This window comes from Sceloporus occidentalis, unplaced genomic scaffold (genome assembly GCF_023333645.1).
Source record: "Sceloporus occidentalis isolate IW3139 unplaced genomic scaffold, rSceOcc1.0.p SCAF_2, whole genome shotgun sequence".
Lineage (NCBI taxonomy): Eukaryota > Metazoa > Chordata > Lepidosauria > Squamata > Phrynosomatidae > Sceloporus > Sceloporus occidentalis.
This window is the reverse complement of record NW_028316982.1, coordinates 4,617,694-4,644,525: the sequence shown is the minus strand read 5'-3', so window position 1 is coordinate 4,644,525 and position 26,832 is coordinate 4,617,694. Positions and strand designations below refer to the sequence as shown.

The 26,832-nt window shown below is 45.3% G+C and overlaps 1 protein-coding gene across 3 annotated transcripts; it reads right to left on the bottom strand.

Annotated features, from left to right (window-relative positions):
• Positions 1–37: 37 nt before the first annotated feature.
• On the bottom strand, positions 38–26,784 carry LOC149317897 (dynein regulatory complex protein 9-like). 3 transcript variants are annotated; one of them, XM_089508621.1, is made up of 10 exons: positions 26,671–26,783; positions 22,535–22,682; positions 20,607–20,854; positions 19,413–19,541; positions 12,250–12,331; positions 9,966–10,127; positions 6,558–6,632; positions 5,946–6,077; positions 3,138–3,239; positions 38–456 (listed from the first exon to the last, which is right to left on the bottom strand). In XM_089508621.1, the coding sequence occupies exons 1-10, from the start codon at positions 26,694–26,696 to the stop codon at positions 313–315; spliced, it is 1,248 nt and encodes a 415-aa protein (XP_089364747.1). In that variant the 5' UTR covers positions 26,697–26,783; the 3' UTR covers positions 38–312. The 3 variants fall into 3 exon arrangements, with proteins under 3 accessions (XP_089364747.1, XP_089364748.1, XP_089364749.1); XM_089508622.1 differs by lacking the exon at positions 6,558–6,632 and having other exon boundaries at positions 26,671–26,784; XM_089508623.1 differs by lacking the exon at positions 19,413–19,541 and having other exon boundaries at positions 26,671–26,784.
• Between the last annotated feature and the right edge of the window lie 48 nt (positions 26,785–26,832).

The following is a 26,832-nucleotide window of genomic DNA, read 5'->3' as shown; positions in this document are numbered from 1 at the left end:
CTTAGGGGGGGAAACAGATCTTTAGATGAGTCAGATGTGTCTATTCATGTTTTATTCCCTTTTTCCATTTGTTAAATGAAATAAAAATTATTAAAACACAGCACAAAATAGCACATGTTCCAGAGTAACCGATGCAAAAAGTCTGCCTGTGTTTCTGTGCCTGCTCACTTTCACAAGATCGTGCTTCACTGTTTAGAATGAAAGAGTTAAGTGCTAAACATTTTATTTTTGAACACAGGTGTCCCCTTGCAAACCACTCTGTTGCCCAAAAGCACGGTGTGAAGCTGGTGGTGGTGCTATCCTTGGTCACCCTCATTTTTTCTTTTTTGGTCCAGGCTTTCCTTTGCCTTTCTTTCCTTTTTCATTGACTGGTTGCTCTTCTTCAAAGAGTTTTTTAAGGGCCTTATAAGGACCCAGGAATCTACGGACCATCATGCCTTTCCACCAGGCCTGCAGCTGAAAGAAGGAAAAGGAAGAGGGTGAGAGAGAAACAGAGAGAGAAGCCTTTGGCGCCTGCTTTCCTTTCCAGCCATTCAGCAGTATGCATGGCTAATCATGGGTTCCCAGGAAAGATTGCTCTGTAACGGTCCTGCATTTGTGGATTCCCTCAAATCTTGAAGGAAGCGGCTTGGCCTGCCTCCCAGGGCTCCATCTGCTGCCTGTCTGTACTAAGTTGGCCACGGCATCTGATGCCCACATAGATCTTATTGCTGCCAGCTCAAGCCTCAGAAAGGCCTGACTTGGACACACTCCAAGGAAGCATTTGGCTGGGGAAACACTGGCATGTGTTTCAGAAATCCCCACAATCCAGATCAGAAAGACAAGCTGATGCACCCAGGACAGTAAATGTAGGAGTCCAGGATGAGTCTCGGTCTCCACAAGCCTCCAATACAGGGCTGTCTAGAGAGGGTTTTTCTCTCTCTCCCTGCCCTTTCTCCCATCTCCAGTACAGCGCTCCAGTCACTCCAACCAATACATAGCAGACCTTTCCCACTTTTCCTCTTTTAAAAATGAATGGGCAAAGGGATCTTGTACCAAGAGTTGGTGGCATGAGCTTTCACGATACATAGCAGACCTTGCCTTCTTTGCTTCTTAAAAATAAGTATGCAAAGGGATCTTGTAGCACCTTTGAAACTAACCGAAAGAGAGAAGCTGATAGCATGAGCTTTCATAGATTGGATTCTACCAGCTTCTTTCTTTCAGTTAGGCTGCATTCACTCTGCAGAAATAATCCAGTCTGGCACCACTTCAACTGCCATGGCTCAGTGCTATGGAATTCTGGGAATGGCAGTTTTGTGAAACATTTTTAGCCTCCTCCATCAGAGAGATTTGGTGCCACAACAAACAATTCCCAGGATTCCACAGCACTGAGCCATGGCAGTTAAAGTGGTGCTAGATTGGATTATTTCTGCTGTGTGGATGCAGCCTTAGTTTCAAAGGTGGTGCAAGACCCCTTTGCATGCTGCTTTTCCATACTATGTCTCTGTCCCCTCCCTCCCCAAGACCTTGGAAGGCCACATCTCTCAACAAAACTGCTCCCATAAGAAAATTAAAAAATCGTTTTTGGTGGGTTTTTCAGGCTCTGTGGCCATGTTCTAGAATGCATTCTCTGAAAATGCTAGCCACAAATGCTGGTGAAACGTCAGGAATAAACTCTTCTAGAACATAGCCACAGAGCCCAAAAATACCCTGCAAAAAAACTATGGATGCTGGCCATGAAAGCCTTCAACTTCACAAAATAAAAAAAGGTTTTGCCCTCAAGGAGAGAGGATACATTTTTAACATGTTTGGGGGCTTCTGGGGCTATTTTAAGCCTTGGAGAGGCATTATTATAACAAGAGGAAGTGAGCAGAAGCCATTTCCTATTCGCCTCCTGTTTCGAAAAAGGCCTCTACTTGGCCTGAGCCCAAAATTGGGGGGGGGGGGGGGGGGCAATTCAAGGCAAAATAATTCTTTGAACAATTTTGCAAAATGTGTTCCCAGTGGGCTTCATTGTGAAACATCCTTTACACTCCCTATAGTGTATTTGGGGCATTCTAGAACATTCTAGAGCCACACTTTGCCCACTGTTGATATATATGTATATCCTTTGCATATATACTATGTAAACACCCAAAGGACTAAATATATTTCAGAAGGGACTCCAGGCGACAGCTGACAGAGATGCACTGGAGATGGTGACGGCCTCAGTAGGGTTTCAGGCATTGCTTGTGTGGCTTCCTTCTTCCGCTCTCCTTCCAGGCCAATCTTGCAGTCACTTGTTTTTGTTTTGTTTGTTTGTTTTATTTATATACCGCATTCCAAAGATCATAGCGGTGAACAGCAAGTAAGCTAATTAGCAAGTAAGCTAATTTGCCCCCAACAGTCTGGGTACTCATTTTAGCGACCTCCTCGGAAGGATGCAAGCCTGAGTCGAGCTTGGGCCCTTTTGCTGGTCTTGAACTCGCAACCTTGTGGTTTTGAGTGAATGGCTGCAGTACAGGCATTGAACCACTGCGCCACCAGGGCGCCACCAGGGCACCACTTGGACTCAAAGGAGCAAGAGCATGCTGGGTAAGGCAGCTCTTGGTGATGTTGGCTGCCTCTCCTACCATACAGCTACAGTTCCAGAGTAACTCCACAACTTATTTAGCAGAAAACGGTCTTAAGGAGATGGCTCTGTTGGAGGTAGAGCTGGGCAGAGGCCTCAAAGGACCCACCACCACCAAAAATGGTGACTGTAAAAATGTATTGGGGGAAGGAAGAAGGCTGCTTCCTGCATATTGCTGCCACTAGGGCCACATAAAAGGAGATCATGTCCTTCCAGACCCCTTTAGGTGAAGGCTGCAGAGCATGCTGCTTTTCTTCTTGCTCTGATTTCAAATGCCCTGAAAGGGGAACAGTTCAGATTTCTGGCAAGAGCATTGCCAGGGGTGAGAGAAAAGGAAAAGCAGGTGAGCCCACCCTGGTATACAGCCCTGAATGGAAGAAAAGGTCCCTTGCCCTTAACTGTAGAATCAAACAAGTAAAACCAAGTCCTGCATGTGTGCTCTTGGAGCAGGAACAGAGAAGACCTGAGAACAGGGAGAGGTTCTCTCCTCTCCCCCATCCTCAGGCCAGCAAAGGCCCGGAAGGCATGTCAATCCACTCAGTATTACCTTCAGGATGCTCTTCATCTCCAGCGCATCCCGTTCTACCTTCTTCCGGGCATTCTCCTTCTCTTTCCGGTCTTCAATGATGGCTTGCTCACATGCCAGGCACTGCAAAAAAGGCAAAGGCATATTGTCTAGAACTTGTTTTAAGGGTGTCTGCAGGCATTGAACCCAATCTGTATCCTCTGACACTGCAGGATTATAAATACTCTTGAAAACATGTCAGTTGATCTCTTTGAAGTGAGAATCAAATGGAATTAAGAGTTGTGTGGTCTTATAAAGCTGATCAGTAAAAATTGGCTAGTTTCAATGTCTAGCTTTTGAGCAGATTTAAAATTGCAACTCATCAAGCAAACACACACACAATATTTTGAGTTTATTGGATGCTGCTATGGCTTTTTCAAAAGAAATCCTTGAAATGCCATTTGATGTGGGTGTACCCAGTGGTTGGATGCATTGCAACACATTAATTTTGTATTAGAAAACTGATCCAGTAGATATTTATGTATTTTTAAACTGTATTCCTGTGAATTGGAACATAGCTGATAGTCAGCTAATCCAACTAATAGTTGGAGCCAGCCTGTGTTTCATCAGATGTGTGAAGTTAATCCTCTGAAGACAGACATAAACAAATGGGAGGGGAGCTGAAATGACAGAAATACAAAATATGTTGTCTTGCTGGTTTGAATGCAAAGGTGTTTCCCACCTTTGTCCTTTTTAGCTATTCTTTAAAGTCATCAGTAAGACAATGACTGAGTGTCATCTCCAGAAGTTAATCAGGTTCAGAAATTCAGGCTTCAGGAGTTAAAACTCAGCAGTCCTTTATTCAGTAATTGGGTCCACACTAGAAACGGCCATTGTCCGAACTAAACAGCAAGCATTAACATTGCTTAATTAAACACATCCGATTTCAAAATCTTGGTGAATTGGTATTTCCTCTGTTACATATTCAAAACAACTCTGGTTCTCTCCCATACCTTCTTCCCAGCCAAATGACCTTGGACATTACAACCCATGCCTGCCTCCCCTATTTTGTTATCATGTCACCTGTGCAATAACCATTTTTCTACATTATTTGTTACACTGCATAGGCTATCACTGTAACTCAATCTACCCCTAAATTTATGGCAGGTAAGATGCAAACACATCACCTGACACCGAGATTCTAGACCAGCTTCTTAGATAAGAATACTAAGTAGCTGATCTAGACTCTTGGTAATTGTCTTAGCAGTGGTTTTAAAGAGTAAAGCTAAGTAGCACTTGCTGGCTCAGTCCACCCGATCCAGCCTGACAGCATCAGCTGCTGCTGCTGAGAAGAAGTCTGTTAATTGTGACAGCGATCTTTATCGGAGATCCCTGGCAGGAGGGGAATGGAAATATGAGTATATTGCATCCTGACTGACAGGAGAATAGAGCTCTCTATTGCTCACAGTGGCTGATGCCCAGTAATGCAGTAATGGGAGACTTTTATGATCTCTGTATATTTCCCACTCTATTACCAGGATCGTGAATATATAAGGATCATGAACACAAGTCAGTTATGGATGTGATTATGAATTCCAGCCAATCATACCAACATGTTTTGTGTATGTACAACTCTGTGTGTTTGTGTGTGTGTGTGTGTGTGTGTGTGGTGTTCTAGTTGTTGTTAGTTTACCTTCGATCATCCCCAACTCATGAGAAATCCCCAAGGCCCGCTATCCTCTACCTCCCTGCTCAGGCCCTGTAGGCTCAGGCCCACAGTCTCTCCAATTGCTCATAGCCTTCTGGAGTTATCCCCTCTTTTCTTAGCATCATTGCCTTTTCTGATGAGTCTTTACTTCTCATGGTTTGTCCAAAGTATGACAATTTTGTCAACCTGGCTTCTAGGGAGAGTTCGGGCTTTATGTGTTCTAGGACCAGTTAGTTCATCTTTTTGGCCATCTGTGGTAACCTCAGCACTTTTCTCCAGCACCACACATCTCAAAATGTGTGTATGCATATGTGTATGTGTAGATATTAACATCAATATTAGGAGGAACTTCCTGACATAAGGGCTGTTTGACAGTGGAACACACTCCCTCAGAGGGTGGTGGAGTCTCCTTCTTCGGAGGTCTTTAAATAGAGGCCAGATGGCCATCTGTCACAAGGGATGCTTTAATTGTGATTTCCTGCATGGCAGGCAGTTGGATTGGATGGCCCTTCAGTCTCTTCCAACACTATGATTCTGTGTGTGTGCGCATGCATGCATGTGCTTACAGAGGCTTCTAATGATGCATCTGATTAATTCTGATGCATCCAATGAAGTGGTATGGAGTCTACAAAACCTCATCCTGAAATATATTAGTCTCAGAGGTGCTGTTAGATTCCCCCCACATGAGAAAACAGACTGTGGCACTTTACAGACCACCCAAAAGGGCGGTCTGCCGGTGCCGGTGTTTGCTGCGTCAGGGAACCGCAGCGGACAAACTGCGCGATTCCTTGGCACAGCAAAAAGAACCCGCAAAAAGCAGGTTCTTTTTGCGGCGCGGTAACGATGCCACAAGGTGCCAATGGCACACTTGCGGCGTCATTTCTGCGCTGCGACGTACGGACGCTAAGCGTCCGCTACATCAAATTGGTGGTGCCCATGTAGAATGGGCACCGCCATTTTGTACGTGCTCGGCAGGTACTAGGGTTAGGGCGTCCGTTCCGGACGCCCTTTCATAACCCTAGTACGTGCCGAGCACGTACTATTGGCGTGTCTGGAATGTGCCTAACTTGGCAGTCTCCTTGAGAACTTTCTCTTTAAGGAGAGGGTTTCTGTTTCTGAGTAGTGCTTGCTTTCCTTCCTACCTGCTTGGCCAGTTCCTGTAGTGCTGCCTGGTCGGCTGCTCTGGAAGACTTCAAGGCGTTGAGTTCTTGCTGCTTAGCTTCTGTTTCCTTCTCGTACTTGTCCACCCAGTACTCCAGCTTCTCTTCTATGCTCTGGGACAATCACAAACACAAACACTTAGCACTGTGTATCCCCCCCCGCCACCCCCCAATTTTTTCAATGCAATTTTTGTGTTGAAGGGCCATGTGCAAATTATTGCCCAACACAATGCGCAGCCACAAGTGTGCCCATGACAGCACAAGGAGGTGCTACTCCACTTATTCAACCTTCAAATTATTATTATTATTATTATTATTATTATTATTATCATCTATATTCCGCTTAATCACTTGGAATCCAAGCGGATTACAACAATAAAACAAGATACAGTTAAAATTCTAAGAAAACCCTATCCCTGAATGTGTATGTTGTGCATTAGGCAAAAATGTCCAATTGCTTCTGTAGGGGAACTTAAGGCTTGGATGCAAGACTCTGGCCAAAGTGGATGAAGGAGGAAAAGACAAAAAATGTGTGGGTTTTCTTACTCTCAGTACTACCATAAATAGACCCTCAGAAAATGGATCATTACTCACCACCTGCTGCTGCTTAAGGAAATTCTCAATGTCACTGTGAACCCTCATCTCTTGGTCTATTTGATTCCTCAGTTTCTGAGAGAGGAGAAAGCGAAAAATTTGCTTTGAACCAAATATGTTCTAAGGTGCCTCTCTGGACTGATAGTATTTAGCAATAGCATTTACATTTCTATACTGTTTAATACAGTACTAAGTAGTCTCAAAGCGGTTTTCAATATGTGAGCTAATTGCCCCCAATAAGCTGGGTTCTCATTTTAGCGATCTATGGAAGGATGCAAAGCTGAGTCAACCCTGGAGCCCTGGAATCGAACTCACAACCTTGTGGCTGCAGTACTAGCATTTAACTGCTGCACCATCAGGGCTCCCTTTCTATCTTTCTAGCAAACCCATCCACTCTATGCCATTCCATGCCAGGCTGAGCACAACAGATGACTGGGGTTTGGGGCTGCTTCCCTCCCTCCAAGACCATATGTCCAGACCCCAGGGGCCCACCCCAATTAATAAGCTATTGTGTAAAAATGTTATGTGGTTTCAAGTCATTTCTGACTTATGGTGACTCTAAGATGAACCTATCATGGGATTGTTTTTTTTTTTTTTGTTTTGTTTTGTTTTGGACAAGATTTCTTCAGAGGAAATTTGTCATTGCCTTCCTCTGAGTCTGAGAGCGTGTGACTTGCCCAAAGCCACCCAGTGGGTTTCCATGTCCATGTGAGGATTCAAAAACTGGTCTCCTAGAGTTATAGTCCAACACTCTAACTACTACACCATGTTGGCTCTCATAAACTATTTTTACTCAAAATGCACAGTTTGCAGGGGGGGGGGGCGGATACTGGCAAACTGGATACTGTAATGATACTGGCAAACTGGAACACATGGGTCTGCTGCCCTAAAATAATTACACTTTGGCTGGCGGTTTGTGATTGCTTTAACATAACTAGTCAAATTGATGCACAGTTCTTTGTTGCTTTTGTCAGTTTATGATAAAGCAAATGAAAATATCCCGTGTCAAGATCTTATAACTACCTTGCTCTATGCAACAAGGACAGAGATAGCAAGGATGCAGAAGAAGTTACAAGGTTTATCCTTGGTCAGTGGTCAGATCAAATTTGGACTCTCCTATTGTTAGAGCAATTGACACTCAGACTTCACCTTGCCAGAGGCAAAACAGCTGAAGACACTTTGGAGACTGTATGGCACCCATTCATAACATACATGTCACATACAAATTCTAGACATGGCCCACCATTGAACCGTATGATGCTTTGGAAGCTGTCAGGAGCACACTTTGGAAATTGATTATGATCTGTTGCTGTCATTTGTCTTTGGTGGCAAATGATTACATTTTGAATCATGCCATGTTGTCTGTGGGGAGGGAATAATTTACTATGGCCTGTTACAGACTGCCAAAATAAAGCTTCTTCAGGACTCTTTGGAGGTATGCTATTTAAATGATGCATGCATCCTAAGAATGCGGAAGCTGCACCAAAACTGCACTCCAGTGCTTAGGAATGGAGTGTGGCTTTGGCGCGACCTCCGGACTCTTAGGACCCATGCATCATTTAAATAGCATACCTCCAAAGAGACCCGAAGCAGCATTATTTTGGCCGTCTGTAACAGGCCTATGATACTATATAAATTGCTGATTTGGCTCAGGGGCCGGTATTAGTCCATGGACCACTGACTTATTTTATTCATTTGGTCATTCATTTAACTCAGTGATTCCCAAACTCTGGTTCTCTAGCTGTTTTGGGGTTGAACTCCCAGAGGTCCCAGCCAGCTTGGCCAATTGCCAGGAATTCTGGGAGTTGAAGTCTAAAACATCTGGAGGACAAAAGTTTGGGAATCACTGATTTAACTTATAGCTCTCTCTTTTCTCTCTGTATAGGAACCAGGAATATCACTAATGGGGTGTGGGCACACTGGGTGACACCCTAACTGGGAGGACACTACTGTGCCCCAAATGTTGAAGGTATAGAATCAAATGTGACCCAATGGACAGAGAAAAGAGATGCTCACCGCACTCATAGCCAACATCAGCATGGAGGTGAACATCACCTTCTCCACCCACCAAGCCTCAGCGGCCATGGTTTCCTCCCTTCCTCTGTCTCCCTGGCCAATAGCAGTTCCAGACCCGGAAGAGGCTGCCAGGTGGGTGAAAGGGCAGGCAGCAAGGAGGACGTGGCAGCAGAAATGTGGAGTCAGCCTTGCCGTTGTGACTACTGCTACAGCTGCTATTGTCCATCTTTTCGGGGGTTACCAGGACCCCAAAGACATGGGCAGTAATGTGGCAGCAGAAACATGAAGTTGCCCCACATCCACAGCTGCTCCTTGACTCTTTGGGGGGGTCCCAGCAGCCACCACTGCAACAGGACCAACTCCATGTTTCTCCCACCACTACTGAATCGTTGTTGTTGTTGTTGTGTGCCTTCAAGTCATTTCCAACTTACGGCAACCCTAAGGTTGCCGTAAGTTGGAACCCTAAGGTTATAGGTTTATCAGGGGAGTTTTCTTGGTAAGATTGCTTCAGAGAAGGTTTGCCATTGTCTTCCTCTGAGGCTGAGAGAGTGTGACTTGTTCAAAGTCACCCAGCGCATTTCATGGCTGAGTAGGGTGTTGAATCCTGGTCTCCAGAGTCTTTGGATCATAGTCCAACACTCAAGTACAATGCCACACTGGCTCTCCAATTATTATTATTACTGCAATAATAATTTATCAAGGAGAATGTTAGAAAAATTATCCACAACAGATGTCACATATGCTAAATATGCAACTAACAGGCACCAAGGCAGCTTACAACAAATTAGAACAGCTAAAGTCTTATCCATGCAAAAGTTTTAAAAGAAAGGAAGCAACCACACATACACACCCTGCACCTTCCTGAGGCCTTCCTAGTGCCACATAGCGGTTGCCACACAAGAACCAGAGGGCAGTAGCTGCTCCCCTGGGTGTATCATCCCACCAAGTGACACCCTTCTGGGGAGTCACGCGGTGTGGTCCACACATCCCTATTGAACCACTGTCTGTGGCCCACACTTTGTCCACCCTTGCACTAACTACGTATCTTAGGGTGCATCTGCAATGCAGAAATAATCCAATTTGACAGCACTTTAAATGCTCTGGCTCAGTACTATGGAATTTTGGGAATTGTAATTTTGTGACTACCTACCCATTTAGCCTTCTCTGTCAGAGAGCTCTGGTGCCATAACAAACTATAGTCCCCAGAATCCCACAGCACTGAGCCTTAGCACCTAAAGTGGTGTCAAACTGGATTATTTCTGCAGTACAGATGCAGCCTGAGAGCATTTAAAGCTTCTACCTGTTGGTAACTCACCTGTGCCATTTCCTCCCCCAAATGACCTCCTTGCTGCTGCCCCCAGTGTGCCTGCCCAGGAAAGAGTGTGAACCTACTTCAATTTCATTCAGCAAATCTGTCTCGGCCCCAGCGCATTTCTTCTGCACTTGAGCCACCTGGAGCCCTCTGTCCTTCTTGACGTAGCGATTCTCCATCTCCGTTTTAGCTTTCATCTCTTGAAGCTGGTCTTTGAGATACGCCACCATCTCATTCCGGTTCTATGAAACAAGAGAGAGAGTTGAAGAGTGTGGGAGAGAAGGAAGGGGATGGCAAGAACAGCCAAAAATATTCAAAAAATTGTTGGAAAGCGTCAAAAAATTCTGACCAGGAAAACTAGATTAGACAAGTGAGAATCTGTGGGGAGAAATGCATGGGTTTTGTGCAGAAGGCAGTATTTTCTATGTAGAAAACAAGATTCCTACATAGATTCCTATACAGAAAATGGTGTTTTCAGTTCAAGAATGCCATATAAATTTGTTTTTGGCACAGAAATGTTTTCTGCACAAAAAATGCCATTTTTCTACACACAAAAACACATGCCTATATCTAGATATAGATTGCACAGAATATACCCTGAATTGAAAATAGTCTGAAAATAGTTTTCGACAGCATTCTTGCAGTGAGGGCAAAATGGTTGAATTATTCATTTTCCAAGGATGAAGATTTATTTATATCCCTAAACAGAAGCAACATGCTGCTCTGCCGCATCATTAGGTTGCATTCTTCCAGCCTAGACTGTCTTCTGCCCTGCTTTTCAGGCGTGTTGGGTAGACTTCTACCTCAGTCTGTATCTATGAGAGACTCAGCCTTCTGCTTACTGGGAGAAAACCAATTGGATCAGATTGGAGGCTAAGGGCTCATGCCACTGAAAGCCTCTCCATATAAAAGCTTCATTTTACTAACGCAATAGTTCTCAACCTTTGGTCCACCAGAGCTTTTGGACTTCAGCTCCCAGAATCCCTGGGAGATCTCTGGGAGCTAAAGTACAAAACAGCTGAAGGATCAAAGGATGAGGCAGCTTGTTCTAATGTGTTCAATTTGGTATACAATGCATCCACAGTATGCAGTGTGGATCCCTGTGGATACCCAAATCCATGCATGCTCAGGTCCCATTACATATATAGTGGGGTATTAGTATTGGCCCTTGGTATGCTCTGAGGTTTGTTTCCAGGACTCCCATGAATACCAAAATCCAGGGATGTTCAAGTCCCATTAAATACAATGGCGCACTAAAATGGCAAAATCAAGGTTTGCTTTTTGGAATTTATATATTTTTGGAATATTTTCAAGCTGTGGATGAATCTATGGATGTGGAGGGCAAACTGTACAACATAGTGCTTGGTTTTAATGGAAGAGCTTTAACTATGTGTACCCCATCACCCATCTACCCATGTAGTCCAAACACAAGTTGATCATCTGAAGGATAACTAAGCCCACAAAGAAAGGTTCTGCTCCACCATTAAGGGCAAACAAATATCTGTTTAAACATCATTTTAAAATTCTATTCAGTCATCTCCGGTGTTAAAGGGGGGGGGGGGGGGCTCTGCCTGCTTCTGAAGTCACTCTAGGACAGGCTGTTGCAGAAGAACTGGTTTCTCATTTGCACAAACCATTGGTTATTGGGACAACTAAAATGAACAACATACATGATACAAGCTTTTGAAGTTCCACTGGCTTCTTCATCAAGCAAAAGTCTTAAAAAGCACTTTTGATTTTCAAACTAAATTAAAATAAATTTAAAATGATTTTTAGCACATTTGCCTGATGAAGAAACCAGTGGAGCTTCAAAAACTTGCATCATGTATTTGTGCATTTTAGTTGGCCCAGTAAAGGCATTGGTGTTTTATGGAGTTTGAATGTTATTGTACTTTGCTGTATTGGCCAACAAAGCTGCCCCTGGATATATCATGGAATAGTGGTTTGCATGCTGGACTACAAATCTGAGACCAGGGTTCAATTCCCCACTCAGCCATGAAACCCAGTGGCTGACTTTGGGCAAGTCATATGGTCTTAGCCTCAGAGGAAGGCAATGGCAAACCTCCTCTGAACAAAGCGTGCCAGGAAAACCTCAGGATATGTTTGCATTAGGGTCGCTATAAGTCAGAAATGACTTGAAGGCATGCAACATACATGTAACAGGGGGTTAGGCTAAATGTCCTTGAGGTCCCTTCCAACTAAGATTGTAGGATTTCAGTGCCTGGGCTGGGCCCCCAAAACAACAAGACATACTTCAGTAACCTTCTGCACTCTGCTGGGTTCCTAAAAGGGAGGTTATTCCATTTGTTTTCAGTTTGGCATGAAATGAAGGGAATTGAGGGAAGATCATTGTCTCAGGCTCACCTGCAGCTCATAATCCTTCTCTCTCTTGATGTCACTGAGCTGCTTCTGGAGGCTCTTCACCTTCTTCCTTCCCATCATTTCCCTAGAAAGGAAGGGGAAGGGAGAGGAGGCAGAGAAAATTCCCACAGTGGCTCAAAGCACAAACAAGACAAGATGCGGTTGTTGTGGTTGTTAAAGCCTTTGTTAAGAAAGGGAATTCCCTGGCAAGTAGCCAGTGTGCAAAAGAAAAGAATGCCTCCCTGTTTTGTTCTCTGGCAGCAGTGGAGCAGTGGCACAGCCGAGCTTTTGTCCCTGTTTGGAAGGGAAGAGAAGGGAAGAAGGACCTAAACCCTGGGTGGGCAATTGTGGGAGGCTAGTAGAAGTTTTGGAGGCACACTCCCCGCTGCACCCCTCCTCAAAGAAACCCTGTTTGTTGCCCCCAAATGCACCTCTACACTGTCTAGGGATAAAGGGGCCATGTCCACCATGGCTGCATCTGGACTACTTTAGCTGTGCCCTTCCCAGAATTCCATAGCATTGAGCCATGGCAGTTAAAGTGGTGTCAACTTGGATTATTTCTGCAGTTCAGATGCAGGCCATGTTTTTAGGCATTCCCTGGCCATCTTGGGGCCTTTTTTTCAAAACAGTAACCCAGAAGTCACCTCTGGTTCCATTTTTAAGAAAGGCCTTCCTGGGCGGTGGGCAAAACTTGTTCAAAATGCCCCATTTGAGGGCAAAAAATGTTTTTTGACAAAAACAAAATATTGACACACACATATCCTTTCAAGGGGCCCCAGAAATGGTCCTGGGGCTCAGATACAGCCCTCAATTTACTCACATTGGCTCTAAACAGCAAAAACAGGACAGAAGATACTTACAGGGCTTAGCTGCCCTTGTCTCTGTAACATTTTCTGTTTGCAAATATACAGTGGGACCTTGGTATCCACTGAAATTTGGTTCCAGGACCCCCATGGATACCAAAATTAGTGAATGCTCAAATCCCATTAAATACAACAGCACAGTAAAATGGTGTCCCTTATATAAAATGGCAAAATCAAGCTTTGCTTTTGGGAATTTATATATTTTAAAAATATTTTCAAGTTATGGATTGAATCCATGGATACCAAGGGCTGACTGTACAAACGGACCATACATGAGGTTAAATCATGGCACCCTCCTCACCCCCAGAGCAAAGAAGCATTCTGGCAAGATTGCACTCACAGTTCGAACTCCCTCCAGCTAGAAATACCCAATTCTCCCCATGACCTGATTTCAAGATACATATATTCAACCGAGATAATGAGGAAATCAAAATAGTTAAAGAATTCCCATACGTTGGATCAAAGACTGATCAGAACAGAGATTGCAGTCAAGAAATAAGAAGAAGGCTAGGAATGGGAAGGGCAGCCATAAAAGGTAAGATCATAAAATCATAGAGTTGGAAGAGACCCCAAGGGCCATCCAGTCCAACCCCTTTCTGCCATGCAGGAACTCACAGTCAAAGCATCCCTGACAGATGGCCATCCAGCCTCTGTTTAAAGACCTCCAAGGAAGGAGACTCCACACTGAGGGAGATCCTAAAGTGTAAAGACTGAGCAGTGAAGTCAGCCAAGCCATTGTATTTCCCATCTTCCCATGTACAGCTCTGAGTGCTGCAAAATGAAGAAAGCCAATGGGAAGAAAATAAATTCATTTAAGATATGGTGCTGGAGAAGAGTGCTGAAGATCCTGTGGACAGCCTAATAATAATAATAATAATAATAATAATAATAATAGGATTTATTTATATGCCGCCCAATCACTGGGAATCCTGGCGGCTTACAACAGAGGGGATGATAATAGACGGTTCCCTGCATTCAGGCTTACAATCTAAAAAGACATGACACAAAAGGAGAAGGGAATGGTGGGGGGAGGGGATCAGGTCCAGCAGTTCTCTCCCTCTGAGGCCTGGACCAAGGCAAGAAAAACAAATGGGTCATAGAATCATAGAGTTGGAAGAGACCACACGGGCCATCCAGTCCAACCCCCTGCCATGCAGGAAATCACAATCAAAGCATCCCCGACAGATGGCCATCCAGCCTCTGCTTGAAGACCTCCAAGGAAGGAGACTCCACTACACTCCGAGGGAGTGTGTTCCACTGTCGAACAGCCCTTACTGTCAGGAAGTTCCTCCTAATATTGAGGTGGAATCTCTTTTCCTGCAGTTTGCATCCATTGCCTCGGGTCCTAGTCTCTGGAGCAGCAGAAAACAAGCTTACTCCCTCCTCAATATGACATCCCTTCAAATATTTGAACAGGGCTATCATATCACCTCTTAACCTTCTCTTCTCCAGGATAAACATCCCCAGCTCCCTAAGTCGTTCCTCATAGGGCATGGTTTCCAGACCTTTCACCATTTTAGTTGCCCTCCTTTGGACATGCTCCAGTTTCTCAATGTCCTTTTTGAATTGTGGCGCCCAGAACTGGACACAATGTTCCAGGTGGGGCCTGACCAAAGCAGAATACAGTGGCACTATTACTTCCCTTGATCTAGACACTATACTTCTATTGATTCAGCCTAAAATCACATTGGCCTTGTTAGCTGCCGCATCGCACTGTTGACTCATGTTCAACTTGTGGTCTACTTGGACTCCTAGATCCCTTTCACATGTTGTCTCCTTAAGCCAGGTGTCCCCCATCCTATATCTGTGCATTTCATTTTTTCGCCCTAAGTGCAGTACCTTACATTTCTCCCTGTTGAAGTTCATTCTGTTTGCTGTGGCCCAGCTTTCTAGTCTATTCAGGTCATTTTGAATCTTGATCCTGTCCTCTGGAGTATTAGCTATTCCTCCTAATTTGGTGTCATCTGCAAATTTGATAAGTATTCCCCCAATTTTTTCCTCCAAGTCATTGATAAAGATGTTGAACAGTACTGGCCCCAGGACAGAGCCCTGTGGGACTCCACTGGTCACTTCTCTCCAGGATGAAAAGGAGCCATTGTTGAGCACCCTTTGGGTTCGTCCGGTCAACCAGTTACAAATCCACTTAACAGTTGCCTTGTCTAGCCCACATTTTACAAGCTTGTTTGCAAGAATGTCATGGGGAACTCTGTCAAAGGCCTTAATGAAATCAAGATATACTATATCCAAAGCATTCCCTTCATCTACCAAGTTGGTAATTTTATCAAAGAAAGAGATTAGATTTGTCTGGCATGACTTGTTTCTCTGAAACCCATGTTGACTTTTTGTGATTATGGAATTGCCATCTAGATGTTCACAGACTCTTTGTTTAATTATCTGCTCCAGAATCCCTCCTGGTATTGATGTCAGACTAACTGGACGATAATTGTTGGGATCCTCTTTTTTCCCCTTTTTGAAGATGGGGACAACGTTTGCCCTTCGCCAGTCTGCTGGGATTTCTCCTGTTTTCCAGGAGTTTTCAAAGATTATTGCCAATGGCTCCGATATTACATTTGCCAGTTCTTTTAATACCCTTGGATGTAGCTCATCTGGTCCTGGAGACTTAAATTCATCTAGGTTAAACAGGTATTCCTGTACTATCTCTTTACTTATTTTGTGCTGGAATTCCCCTATTCTGTCCTCTGCTCCATTATCCTCAGGTTGAGCACCCTTTGCCTTTTCTGAGAAGACTGAGGCAAAGAAAGTGTTGAGTAATTCTGCCTTTTCTCTGTCTTCTGTTAGCATTTTGCCATCTTCTGCACGCAGTGACCCTACTGTTTCCTTCTTCTTCCTTTTGCTGCGGACATATCCAAAAAAGCCCTTTTTGTTGTTCTTAACCTCTCTAGCAAGCCTGAGTTCATTCTGCGCTTTAGCTTTTCTGACCTTATCTCTACACATGCTAGCTATTTGTTTGAATTCCTCTTTGGTGATTTCCCCATTTTTCCATTTCTTATACCTGTTCCTTTTAAAATTTAGCTGAGCTGAAAGTTCCTTTGTCATCCATCCTGGGTTCTTGCAACACCTCCCATTTTTCTTTCTCACTGGAACTGTTTTAATTTGTGCCTTCAGTATCTCCTTTTTGAGAAACTCCCATCCATCTTGAACTCCCTTCTCTTTTAGTATTCCTGACCATGGGATCGCCCCCAGTATTTCTCTAAGTTTACTGAAATCCGCTCTCCTGAAGTCTAGGATGCGTGTCTGACTATGCCTGGCTTCTCCTTTCCACTGTATAACAAACTCCAGGAGAACATGGTCACTTCCACCTAAGGATCCCACCACTTGCACTTCATTAACCAAGTCATCCTTGTTGGTTAGGATCAGATCTAAAATAGCTGATCCCCTTGTTGCCTCTTCCACCTTTTGGACCATGAAATTGTCTCCAAGGCAAGTGAGGAATTTACTAGATCTTGAGGATTTGGCTGAGTTTGACTTCCAACAAATATCAGGGTAGTTGAAGTCACCCATCACTACTACATCTCTCCTTTCTGAGTGTGTGGTCATCTGTTCTAGAAAGGCACCATCCAATTCCTCTGTCTGACTTGGGGGTCTGTAGTAGACTCCCACCATAACATCCTTGTTGTTTCCCTGCCCTTTAATTTTTATCCAGATGCTCTCCACCTGGCTTCCAGGATTGATGTCCTGGATCTCTTCACTGGTGTATATGTCCCTGACATATAGGGCTATTCCTCCTCCTTTCCTGTTTGGCCTGTTTCTCTTGAAAAGGTTATACCCCCCTATTTCCACATTCCAATCATGAGACTCATCCCACCAGGTTTCAGTGATGCCTATTATATCATATTTGCTTTGTTGTACTAGGAGTTGAAATTCATCTTGCTTATTTCCCATGCTCTGTGCATTAGTGTAGAGGCATCTAAGACCATGTGTTCCCTTTCCTTGCTGCCTGTGCAAGTTCTTTTTCCTCCCACTGTTGGGCCCTTGCACTGTTTGTCTTATTCCCTCTCTGTCAGTTTGACTATCTTCTCCAGCCTTTTTGCCTTCCAGAATACTGTCTCCCTCCCCCACATAACTCAGTTTAAAGCCCTCCTGATCAAATTCTTGAGGCTATTGGCAAAAATGTTTTTGCCAACTGGTGTGAGATGCAACCCATCCCTTGCCAGAAGTCCCTCCTCATGGAACCGCAGCCCATGGTCCAAGAATCCAAATCGTTCTTGGCGGCACCATCTACGGAGCCAGTTATTTACATCCGCTATTTTCTTCTCCCTTCCTGGACCATGCCCTTCGACTGGGAGAAGAGAGGAGATGACAACCTGTGCATCCACCTCTTTCAACTTCCTACCCAAAGCCTCATAATCCCTTATGATATTCTGAAGGCTATGCCTTGCAGTATCATTGGTTCCCACATGAACCAAAAGAAAGGGGTAATGGTCAGTAGGCTTGACTAGTCTTGTCAGCCTCTCTGTCACATCACAGATCTTTGCTCCAGGGAGGGACCTCCCGAGACATCTTGTCAGGCCCACAAACCACTGGTTCAGTGCCTCTCAGCAAAGAGTCCCCAATGACCACCACACGCCTCCTCCGAGGCTTAGTAGCGGCCGTTCCCTTTGGTGGAGCTCTCTGGGTCCCCTGCTCTGTCCCTGAAGTCTGTCCCTGCTGTTGTTCCTCATCATCCTTGATAGTAGAGAGAGATTGAAATCGATTCTGTAGCTGTAAGCTTACAGAATGTTCCCTGGTTTCCCTACTTCTGTGTGTGACCTTCCTCCAACTATCTACTTCTGTTGTGTGTGAAATGACCTCCTCTTCCCCAGCAACTTCCTCTGTGTGTTTCCTGTCCAGGACCATCTGGTCCGTTCTGGTCAAGAAAACCTTTTCCTCCCTATGATGCTGAAGTGTAGCGACCTGGACCTCCAGCTGCTGTACTTTCTCTTCTAAGAGGGCTACCAACTTGCACTTGGGGCAGGTAAAGTTCCCCATATCCCTAGGCAAGAAGACAAACATCCCACAGGTGTTGCAGGTGACTGCAGCAGGGCCTTCAGTGTCCATATTGAGAAGTCTTAAGGAAACTCTGAAAAAACTGTGGGTTTCCCCTGCTAAACACAAGTGTAAAGACCCCCTGATGGCTTAGCCTTTGTCCCCAAACTCTGTCCTTGAGTTCAATTCACTGGCCTTATAGTTATGTAGACTAGCTCCTTTCAGAGCAAGTCTCTGACTCACTTCCTCTGAGCAGAAGTACCCAAAAGCCCCTTAAGGAAAAGGGAAAAGAAAATGTGGAAAATTAGAGGGACCCCTCTAACAATGTTCCCAGGCCAGCTTCTCCTGTGTAGTCCAAACCCTCCTTGGGTCCTTTAACAGATCACACTAAAATCTCACTGGAAGTCAAGATGACTAGACTGAGGCTGTCCTACTTTGGCCATGTCATGAGAATGCATGACTCACTGCAAAGGACAATAGTGCTTGGAAAGGTGGAAGCAGTAGAAAAGACCACACATCAGAAGGATAGATTCAGTCTGGGAGGCCATGGGCCAGAATCTACAGGAGCTATGCAGAGCTAGTGGAGGATAAGGAGGCTTTCTCCTGCAGCAGTGATTCCCAAACTTTGGCCTTCCAGGTATTTTGGATTTCAGCTCCCAGAATCCTAGACTATTGGCCAAGATGGCTGAGGGTTCTGGAAGCTGAAGTCCAAGACATCTGAAAAACCAGAGTTTGGGAATCACTGAACTACAGGGTTGCCATGGGTCGGAGCCAGCTCAAGGGCAGTTAACGACAACTTGTTACCTTCCTATTCCCATCCCGCAGCCAAACAGGATGTCTCCCTTTTGTGTGCTCATGGACAAATTGGTCCAAATGTCTGATGAATCTCTAGGTATTAGGGAAATATTTCCTGTTATTAGCATCCAGTGATGGAATATTAGTTGATCACTTGAGAAAGCAGAGTAGCTGTACATCTGGAGTTTCTCTCCTAATAATATCCCAGGCATTCTCAGACATTTTCATATTGTGTGGCCACACTGCAGAACTAATGCAGTTTGACACTGCTTTAACTGCCATGGCTCCATTTTAAGGAATCCTGGGATTTGTAGTTTGTTGTGGCACCACAGCTCTCTGACAAAGAAGGCTCAATAGCGTCCACCACTACAAATCCATTCTGTAACATTTGTAAGAATTCCATAGCCCTGAGCCATGGCAGTTAAAGTGGTGTCAAACTGCTATAATTCTGCAGTATAGAAGATCCACAGGTTAGATGATCTGACCCAGTGGAAGCCGACTTCTTCTAGAAGAAACTCTCACCTCAGGATCAGGTCATGCATGTTGGCCTTCTTGGCATTTTCTAGCTCAACAGCTAACTCCAGGCTTCGAAAGGTTCCCAGTGTCAGCAGTTCATCCTTTGTGTCCCAAATTACGTCATGTGCCCATTGCCTGCCAGGGAAAGATAGCAAGGGGTCGGCCCATGATAAAGGAGTGACTCTCATTCATTAAACTGGAGACCAGAGTTCAAATCCCGGCTCGTCCATGGAAAACCATTAGGTGACTTTGAGCAAGTGACACTCTCTTGTCCTTAGGCTTAGAGCATGGCAATGCCAAACCCCTCTGAAGAAACTTGCCAAGAACCCCCCATGAGGGGTTCACCTTAGGATTGTCATAAGTCAGAAACATACTTGAAGGCACACAACAACAACTAGACATTTACTGCAGGGTCTGCATCCATCCTCCTCTTTTACTTACTGCATTTGTCTGTGCACAGAAAGGTAGCTTCTTACACCTGCCCTGTTGGCTGAAGGAAAAATCTTGACCTTCTGAGAGAGCCACAGCCCAGGGCAGGAAGCACAGGACAAAGGGATAAAACTTTACAACAATGCCTCAGGCAGGAGTTCCACATTTCTGAGGGTAATGGAAGCTCTGAAACAAACAGATCATGAGAGCAATCTGTCTAGAAGTCCCATGCCTTCAGCAGTAGAGTGGAAAGTTTAAAGGGAAGGTGAATTCAAAGGCTTTAATGGCTGGCATCCATAGTTTTTTGTGGTTTTTATGGGCTATGTGGCTGTGTTCTGAAAGAGTTTATTCCTGACACTTTGCCAGCATCTGTGGCTGGCATCTTCAGAGAATGCTGGCATGGAAGTGAGTGGGGTATATATACATACTGTGTGATCCTTGGTTGAGAGGAAATAATGCAGTTTGACACCACTTTAACTGCCATGGCTCCATCCTACATAATGTTGGAGTTTGTAGTTTTTTGAGGCATTTAGCCTTCTTTGTCAGAGAGTTCTGGTCCTACAACTAACTACAAAGTCTAGGATCCCATAGGATTGAGCCACGGTAGTTAAAGCAGTGTCAAACCGCATTAACAGTGTGGATGCAGCCATAGAAGATTATCTTTGGAGTACCATCTCCTAACTCCACAGCAGGGAGTTGGGTTTCCATGGTGGCACCTCTCAACTCCAAAGCAGGGCTTTTAAAGAAAAAGTTCAGGCTTACAGGTCTCACCTATCTGCCTGGAGTTTCTTGAGGTTATCAGATGACAGAGAGCTTTGTTTCGTGGCCAAGCTGAAAAGGTGGTTGGACTTCTTCAAGTCACTGCTGGTATCCTCCAGCTGCCGCCCAAGCTCCGTGATCCTGCCCAGCTCAATGGGGACTTTGGCTTGGCTCTCGGCCCTGGCCTCCATAAGGTTCTTGTATTTAGTGCTCAGCTCCTTCTGGTTCCCAAGAATGGCTTTGAGCTCCTGCTCATCGAGCTGAACAGGAACAACAACAACAACAGTCAATAGTGAACAAAGGAAACAGAAGCTGAAGAAGGAAAGAGCTCAGTGAAGCCATAGCAAAACAATTAGGAGGCATATATGGGAAGCAACCAACACTGGAGGGCTGTTGCTTTCAGGCCCTCCTTGAAGACTATCCAGAAACATTTGTCTAGGCATCATCGTAATGCCCCAGAGGAACTCTTGGTCTCATCTTATCTAGCAAAACACTTGGTAGCAACTTAGAGCATACATTTCTTCTAACCAGGGGCATCACTAAGGGGGCGCGGGGGTTCAGACTACATTGGGTGACATCTCAGAGGGGTGTCAACTAGTGTACTGGTAGGAAGGGCTGCCTTCTGGGTCTGGCAGCTTTGCTGGCTGAGAGGGAAAGTGAGTCTCTGCCTTTTTGCCTGGCCAGCTCCATCAGAACTGTTGAAGAGAGGAGGAGGCTATTAAAAAATGATCCAAAGCAGGTGCCAGATATACTGTACTAGGTTTGCCATTGCTTTTCTCCAAATCTCAGATGCATTTGTTAAATCAACAGGATTTTTATTTCACCAGAGCATATGAAGTTGCTTATTCCCACAGAAACTGCTAGTCCATCTATGCTGCATCCACATTGCAGAAATACTCCAGTTAGACACCACTTTAACTGACAAGGCTCAATATTATGGAATCCTGGGAACTGCAGCTTGTTGCATTACCAGAGCTCTCTGACAGAGAAGGCAAAATATCCACTCCAATCTCACACTGTAAAGTATTGATGGGCACCATGTGCCTCCTGGGGTGTTTCTGAAGAGGGACCAGATGTTTTTAAGAAAAGGGTTTTGCCAGGTGCAAGGGACAATTTTGCCATGTTTTGGTGGTGGAGAGCTTAGGCCATTTTAAGCTGCTGAGAGGCCTTTAAAACAACAAACAAACAGAAGACTCTGGGTCAATTTCTGTTGCAAATAAAGCCTCTCCCACCTCGATAATGGCCAAGGGAGCCCTAAAACATGCCAAAAATGTCCACACATCCAGAGGCTATTTGGGGACAAAAGCCACACCTCTTTTTGTTTGACACAGAAAATATAGCAGGGGGTACAGTCCTTTAAGTGTAGTGAGCCAGCGTGAAGTAGCGGTTTGAGTGTTGGACTAGGACTCTGGTGACCAGGGTTTGAATCCCTGCTCAGCCATGGAAACCCACTGGGTGATCTTGGGCATGTCATGCTCTCTCAGCCTCAGAGGGAGGCAAAGGCAAACCCGCTCTGAACCAATCTTGCCAAGAAAACCCTATGAGAGGCTTGCCTTAGGGTTACCATAAGTCAGAAATGACTTGAAGACACACAACAACACAGCCCCCCATTGTCTCAGGGTGTGGGTGAACGAAGCCGCCTACCCTGAAATCATTGCCCACAACTACTGTTAAAGGTCAGATGTAGGAAGGGTCTGTGTGTATGGCAAAGCAGCTGCATCTGATATGCCACAGGCTTAGTTAAGGGGTTTGGGAGGGTGGAAAGAGATTCTTCCTGAGACCTTGGGGAAGAAATAGTGACTGCTCTTCACTCCCATCTGGTGGGGGGTTTGTGACACCATATTATACTTTGGGTGAAACCTGTATTTTCCAGATTGTGTGGGAAACAAGGTGTATACACCCTTGGTTTCCCTTCAAAGTTGTGCGTGTGTAGTGCTCACATCACTGATGTCTTTCCTGCCCTCATACGAAACTGGCATGATGCAGCCAAGGATGGTGAGCTGGTCTGTGCAGTCTTCCAGGGGAGCAGATTGTCGGATGGCATCCAGAATTGACAGCTCCGGTGGCTTTTTTCTTGCAGAAACCACCCTAGACAAAAGACAGGGCATTGTTCAGGTATCAAGCCAAGAGATACTGGAAGTCACCTACCAGGCGCTGTGTGATGGGTGGGTGGATGGGATTTCAGCAGTTAGCACACTCTTCCTCAAGCTGCCTTCTAGATGTTTTAGTCTACAATTTCCATCAGCTTCAGCCAGTGGGGCCAGTGGTCAGAGACTGTAATAATCCAGGACATTTGAAGGGCACCAGGCTGGGGAAGACTGGGCTAGCACAGGCTTTGAATCTCTCATGCCCCAGCCCTAGCTAGCAAAACCTTTTGCCAAGACTCTGAAGAATAAACAATTCATGGTACAATAATTGTGTTATCCCATTTGGTCTAGTTCAGTTACTTAAATATCAAAGGAGTGCTTAGAGAGGAACTCAAGGCCCTGAACCTCACTCAGTTCATACTACTGCTGTGTGCTTTTTCCTGACTTTGGGAATAATACAGTAATAATAATAACAATAATAACCAGAAGGTTCAAGAATCCTTGGGTGCATTTACACTGTAGAAATAATGCAGTTTGACACCACTTTAACTGGCATGGTTCCATTCTACAGAATCCTGGGATTTGTAGTTTGCTAAGGCACCAGCCCTCTTTGGCAGAGAAAGCTAAAGACCTTGTAAAGCTACAGATCCAGGATTCCATAGGATGGAGCTATAGCAGTTAAAGTCAAGCCAAATTACATTATTTCCATTGTGTAGATGCACCCTGAAAAATATGGCATATCCAAGTGGCTTAAATGTAGGTTCAGAAACATTATGTTCATCCCAAATAGAGCCAGGTGGCATCATTTTCTTGGCCCACCTAGCAGTGCATAAAATGTAGTCCTTGGCTCTCCATGGAAGATTGCAACATCTTCTGAACAGAAAGAGAGAGGGAAGAGGATGGATTGGGAGAATGGGTAAGACCAAGAGAAAAATAATGGACTTCTTGTGATGTGCAGTTTGTACTACTTGAAATTTTATTCTACCTACTCCATGTTTTCCACCTTTAAATTATTCTGGTTTAAGTTCACTGTACTCTCCTGCGTCATTGGTTTGGAGTCTTGTTCACTGCCTGGCATGTTACTATTTTATGGCAGGGAATAGAGAATAAACATAATAAAAAGAAACATTTTTATTGAAAATATTTATGTTATTTTTCTGAGGTAGAGCCAGTATTAGATCGGAAGAAAAGTCATCCAATTAAAGTAATAAAATGGACAAAGCACCAACCAGCCAGCAGATCATCTGTTGTTGTTTCAACCAGCTAAACATCTATGAGATAAAATGCAGAACCATTACCAGCCATTAAAGGTCTTGGAGAAAAAACTCTTAACCTGTTATCTAAAGCAGTGGTTCTCCAACTTTGGTCCCTCCAGGTTCTTTAGATGTTTCCTCCTAGAAACCTTGGCCAGTTTGGCCAATCATTCTGGGAGCTGAAGTCCAAAACATCTAGAAGACCAAAGATTGAGAACCACTAATCTAAGAGGTAAGAGTGCTTTGCAGTTTCTGCTGGTAAGGAAGAGTCTTCCATGATGGGAAAGACCTGCATGATCTTGACTAGACAGATTTAGGTTAAAATAACATGTAAAGGAAAACCAAACTTCAGGTGCCATTTGGCTGGATATATGGTTTCCTATGAAGAACAGGAGTTTTCTAAGAAGGGTACCAACCAATCTTTTCCTGGGACACTTTCCACATTCCTGTGAAGGAGACTCTACCAAAATCTCTGAGGGAGTGTGTTCCACTAACAGCTCTCATTGTCAGGAAGTTCCTTCTAATGTTGAGGTGGAATCTCTTTTCCTGCAGTTTGCATCCATTGCTCTGTGTCCTATTCTCTGCAGCAGCAGAAAACAAGCTTGCTCCCTCCTCAATATGACATCCCTTCAAATACCTAAACAGAGCTATCCTATCACCTCTTAACTATCTCTTCTCCAGGCTAAACATACCCAGTTTCCTAAGTCTTTCCTCATAGGGCTTCATGGTTTCCAGACCCTTCACCATTTTAGTCTCCCTCCTTTGGACACGCTCTAACTTCAGCTTGCTTGTTGGTATCACTGGGCATGGCCAGTCTTTAATGGCTGGCTCCTGACTATCCAAGCAGGAGACAGCGGACACTTGAGCAGCTGACAGCTGGTTCATAAAGCAGCTTCTGAAAATGGCAAAGCCTGTCAATGTGCTTAACAGGGAGCCATCCACCCAGATGGAAATGAAAGAGATTTAAAATCCCTGGCACGTAATTTCCATCAGGAAAGATGGGCGTGTTTGCCTTCTACATCACCAGCCCAAAGTGGGCAGAGGAGGGAAGGGGAGCTGCCCAAAGAAGCAGAATCCTGATATATTTGCAGACTTACCAGCGGCCACTTGGGAGTGAGATAGTCCCAGGCTGCAAGTATACAGCCAATCTCCCTTCCTCTCACTTAAAATAAATAAGCCTTTCCCTACTCTTTCTCCTTTGGGCAGAGTCATTACAGTTCTTTCCCCAAGACTTAACAGCAAATATAGTGAGTGAGTTGCCTAAAAGCTGAACTGAGCTTCCTGAATCAGAAAAAAGCAAACTCAGCAGGTTTGACGTACCAGGCCAAAAAACTGCATTATACCACGCTGACAAATTAACACAGTTTTACTCTCTGGGGACTATTTAGCCTGGGTTGACATTAGTATTTGTGTGGTCAGCCATCTGGCCCAGGATCCACCATTTCAGAGAAGCAGAGAATCCTAGTGTTGGAAGGAAGAGATGCTGAGGCCCATCCAGTGCAACCCCCTGCAAGGCACAAAGACACCATCAAAGCCCTGCTGGCAAATGGCCATCCAACCTCTGCTTAGAAACCTCCAGAGAAGGAGGCTCCGCCGTCTTCTGAGGCAGTGTCTTCCTCTATCAAACAGCTCCTACCATCTGGCAGTTCTTCCTAATGTTTAGGTAGAACCTCTTTTCCTGTGGTTTAAACCCGTTGCTCCATCTCCTCCTCTCAATATATCACCCCTTCAAATATTTAGAGAGGGCTGCTGCCATGTCCCCTTCTCTCCTCCAAGTTAAAGACACCCAGCTCCCTCAACCCCTGCTTGTGGGGCATGGCCTTCATTTGGTCTTGCTGTGTGTGTCCTGGTTTTGGATGCCACTGTTACTTTCCCTTCTGTGTCTCTCTCAGTGTGTTCACAAGTCAGAAATGGGAAGAGTCTCCCTTCCTTTGCTCCGCTAGCCTTAGAGGCTAAAGATACTCAGCTCCCTCAGGCCTTCCTCACAGGGCTTCATGGTTTCCAGGCCCTTTGCCATTTTGGTCTCCCTCCTTTGGAGACATGATGGCTCCAGTTTCTCAAGCTGCTTCTTGAATTGTGTTGCCCAGAACTGGGCCCAGGATGATTCCAGGTGAGGCCTGACCAGAGCAGAATAGAGAGGCACTGTGACTTCCCTTGATCCAGACACTGCCCTTCGTTGCCGCTGTGTGCCCTCAAGTCATGGACTGAGGAGGGCAGCCACAAGGCAAGCCATCGCCGGGTTTGATGGTGTCTCCGTAGCAAAGGGAGGCTTGAATCAGAGAGCCAGGCTCTCTTGGGCTGCTCACTCCCATCATCCACAGCCGGCGCACAGCAAGACGAATGCAGTTCGACACCACTTTCACAGCCCTGGCTCAGTGCCAGGGAATCCTGGGAAGTGTAGTTCTGTCAGAGAGCTCTGCTGCCACAACAAACTACACTTCCCAGAATCCCTCGCACTGAGCCAGCGCAGCGAGAGCGCTCTCAGACTTGATATTTCTGCGGCGTGTTTTGGGCTTTTGTTGTGGCCTCAGAGAGGCCTCTCTGGCAGAGAAGGCGAAATGCCTCACACAACTACAACTCCCAGAATCCCACAGCATTGAGTCGTGGAAGCGAAAGCGGCGCCAAACCGGGTTATTTCTGCTGTGCGGAAAGAGCCCTGGAGAAGACCTCGGTGAGGCGCCAGGCCTTGCGCTCTGCCTGGTTGTTTTTGGGGTCGAGAGGAGGCCTGAAACTCACCCCGGAGCCGCCTCAGGGGTCGCCATGGTGACCGCTCCCTCCGGAGGGGGCCTTCAGGAGGCCAGGGTCGCCCTCGGCGGCGCCTGATTTCCTTTCCGGAGCCCAGAGAGGACAGAAGGCAAGCCGGGCTTGAAAGCCCAAGGGCCAGATCGCGCGGAGGGA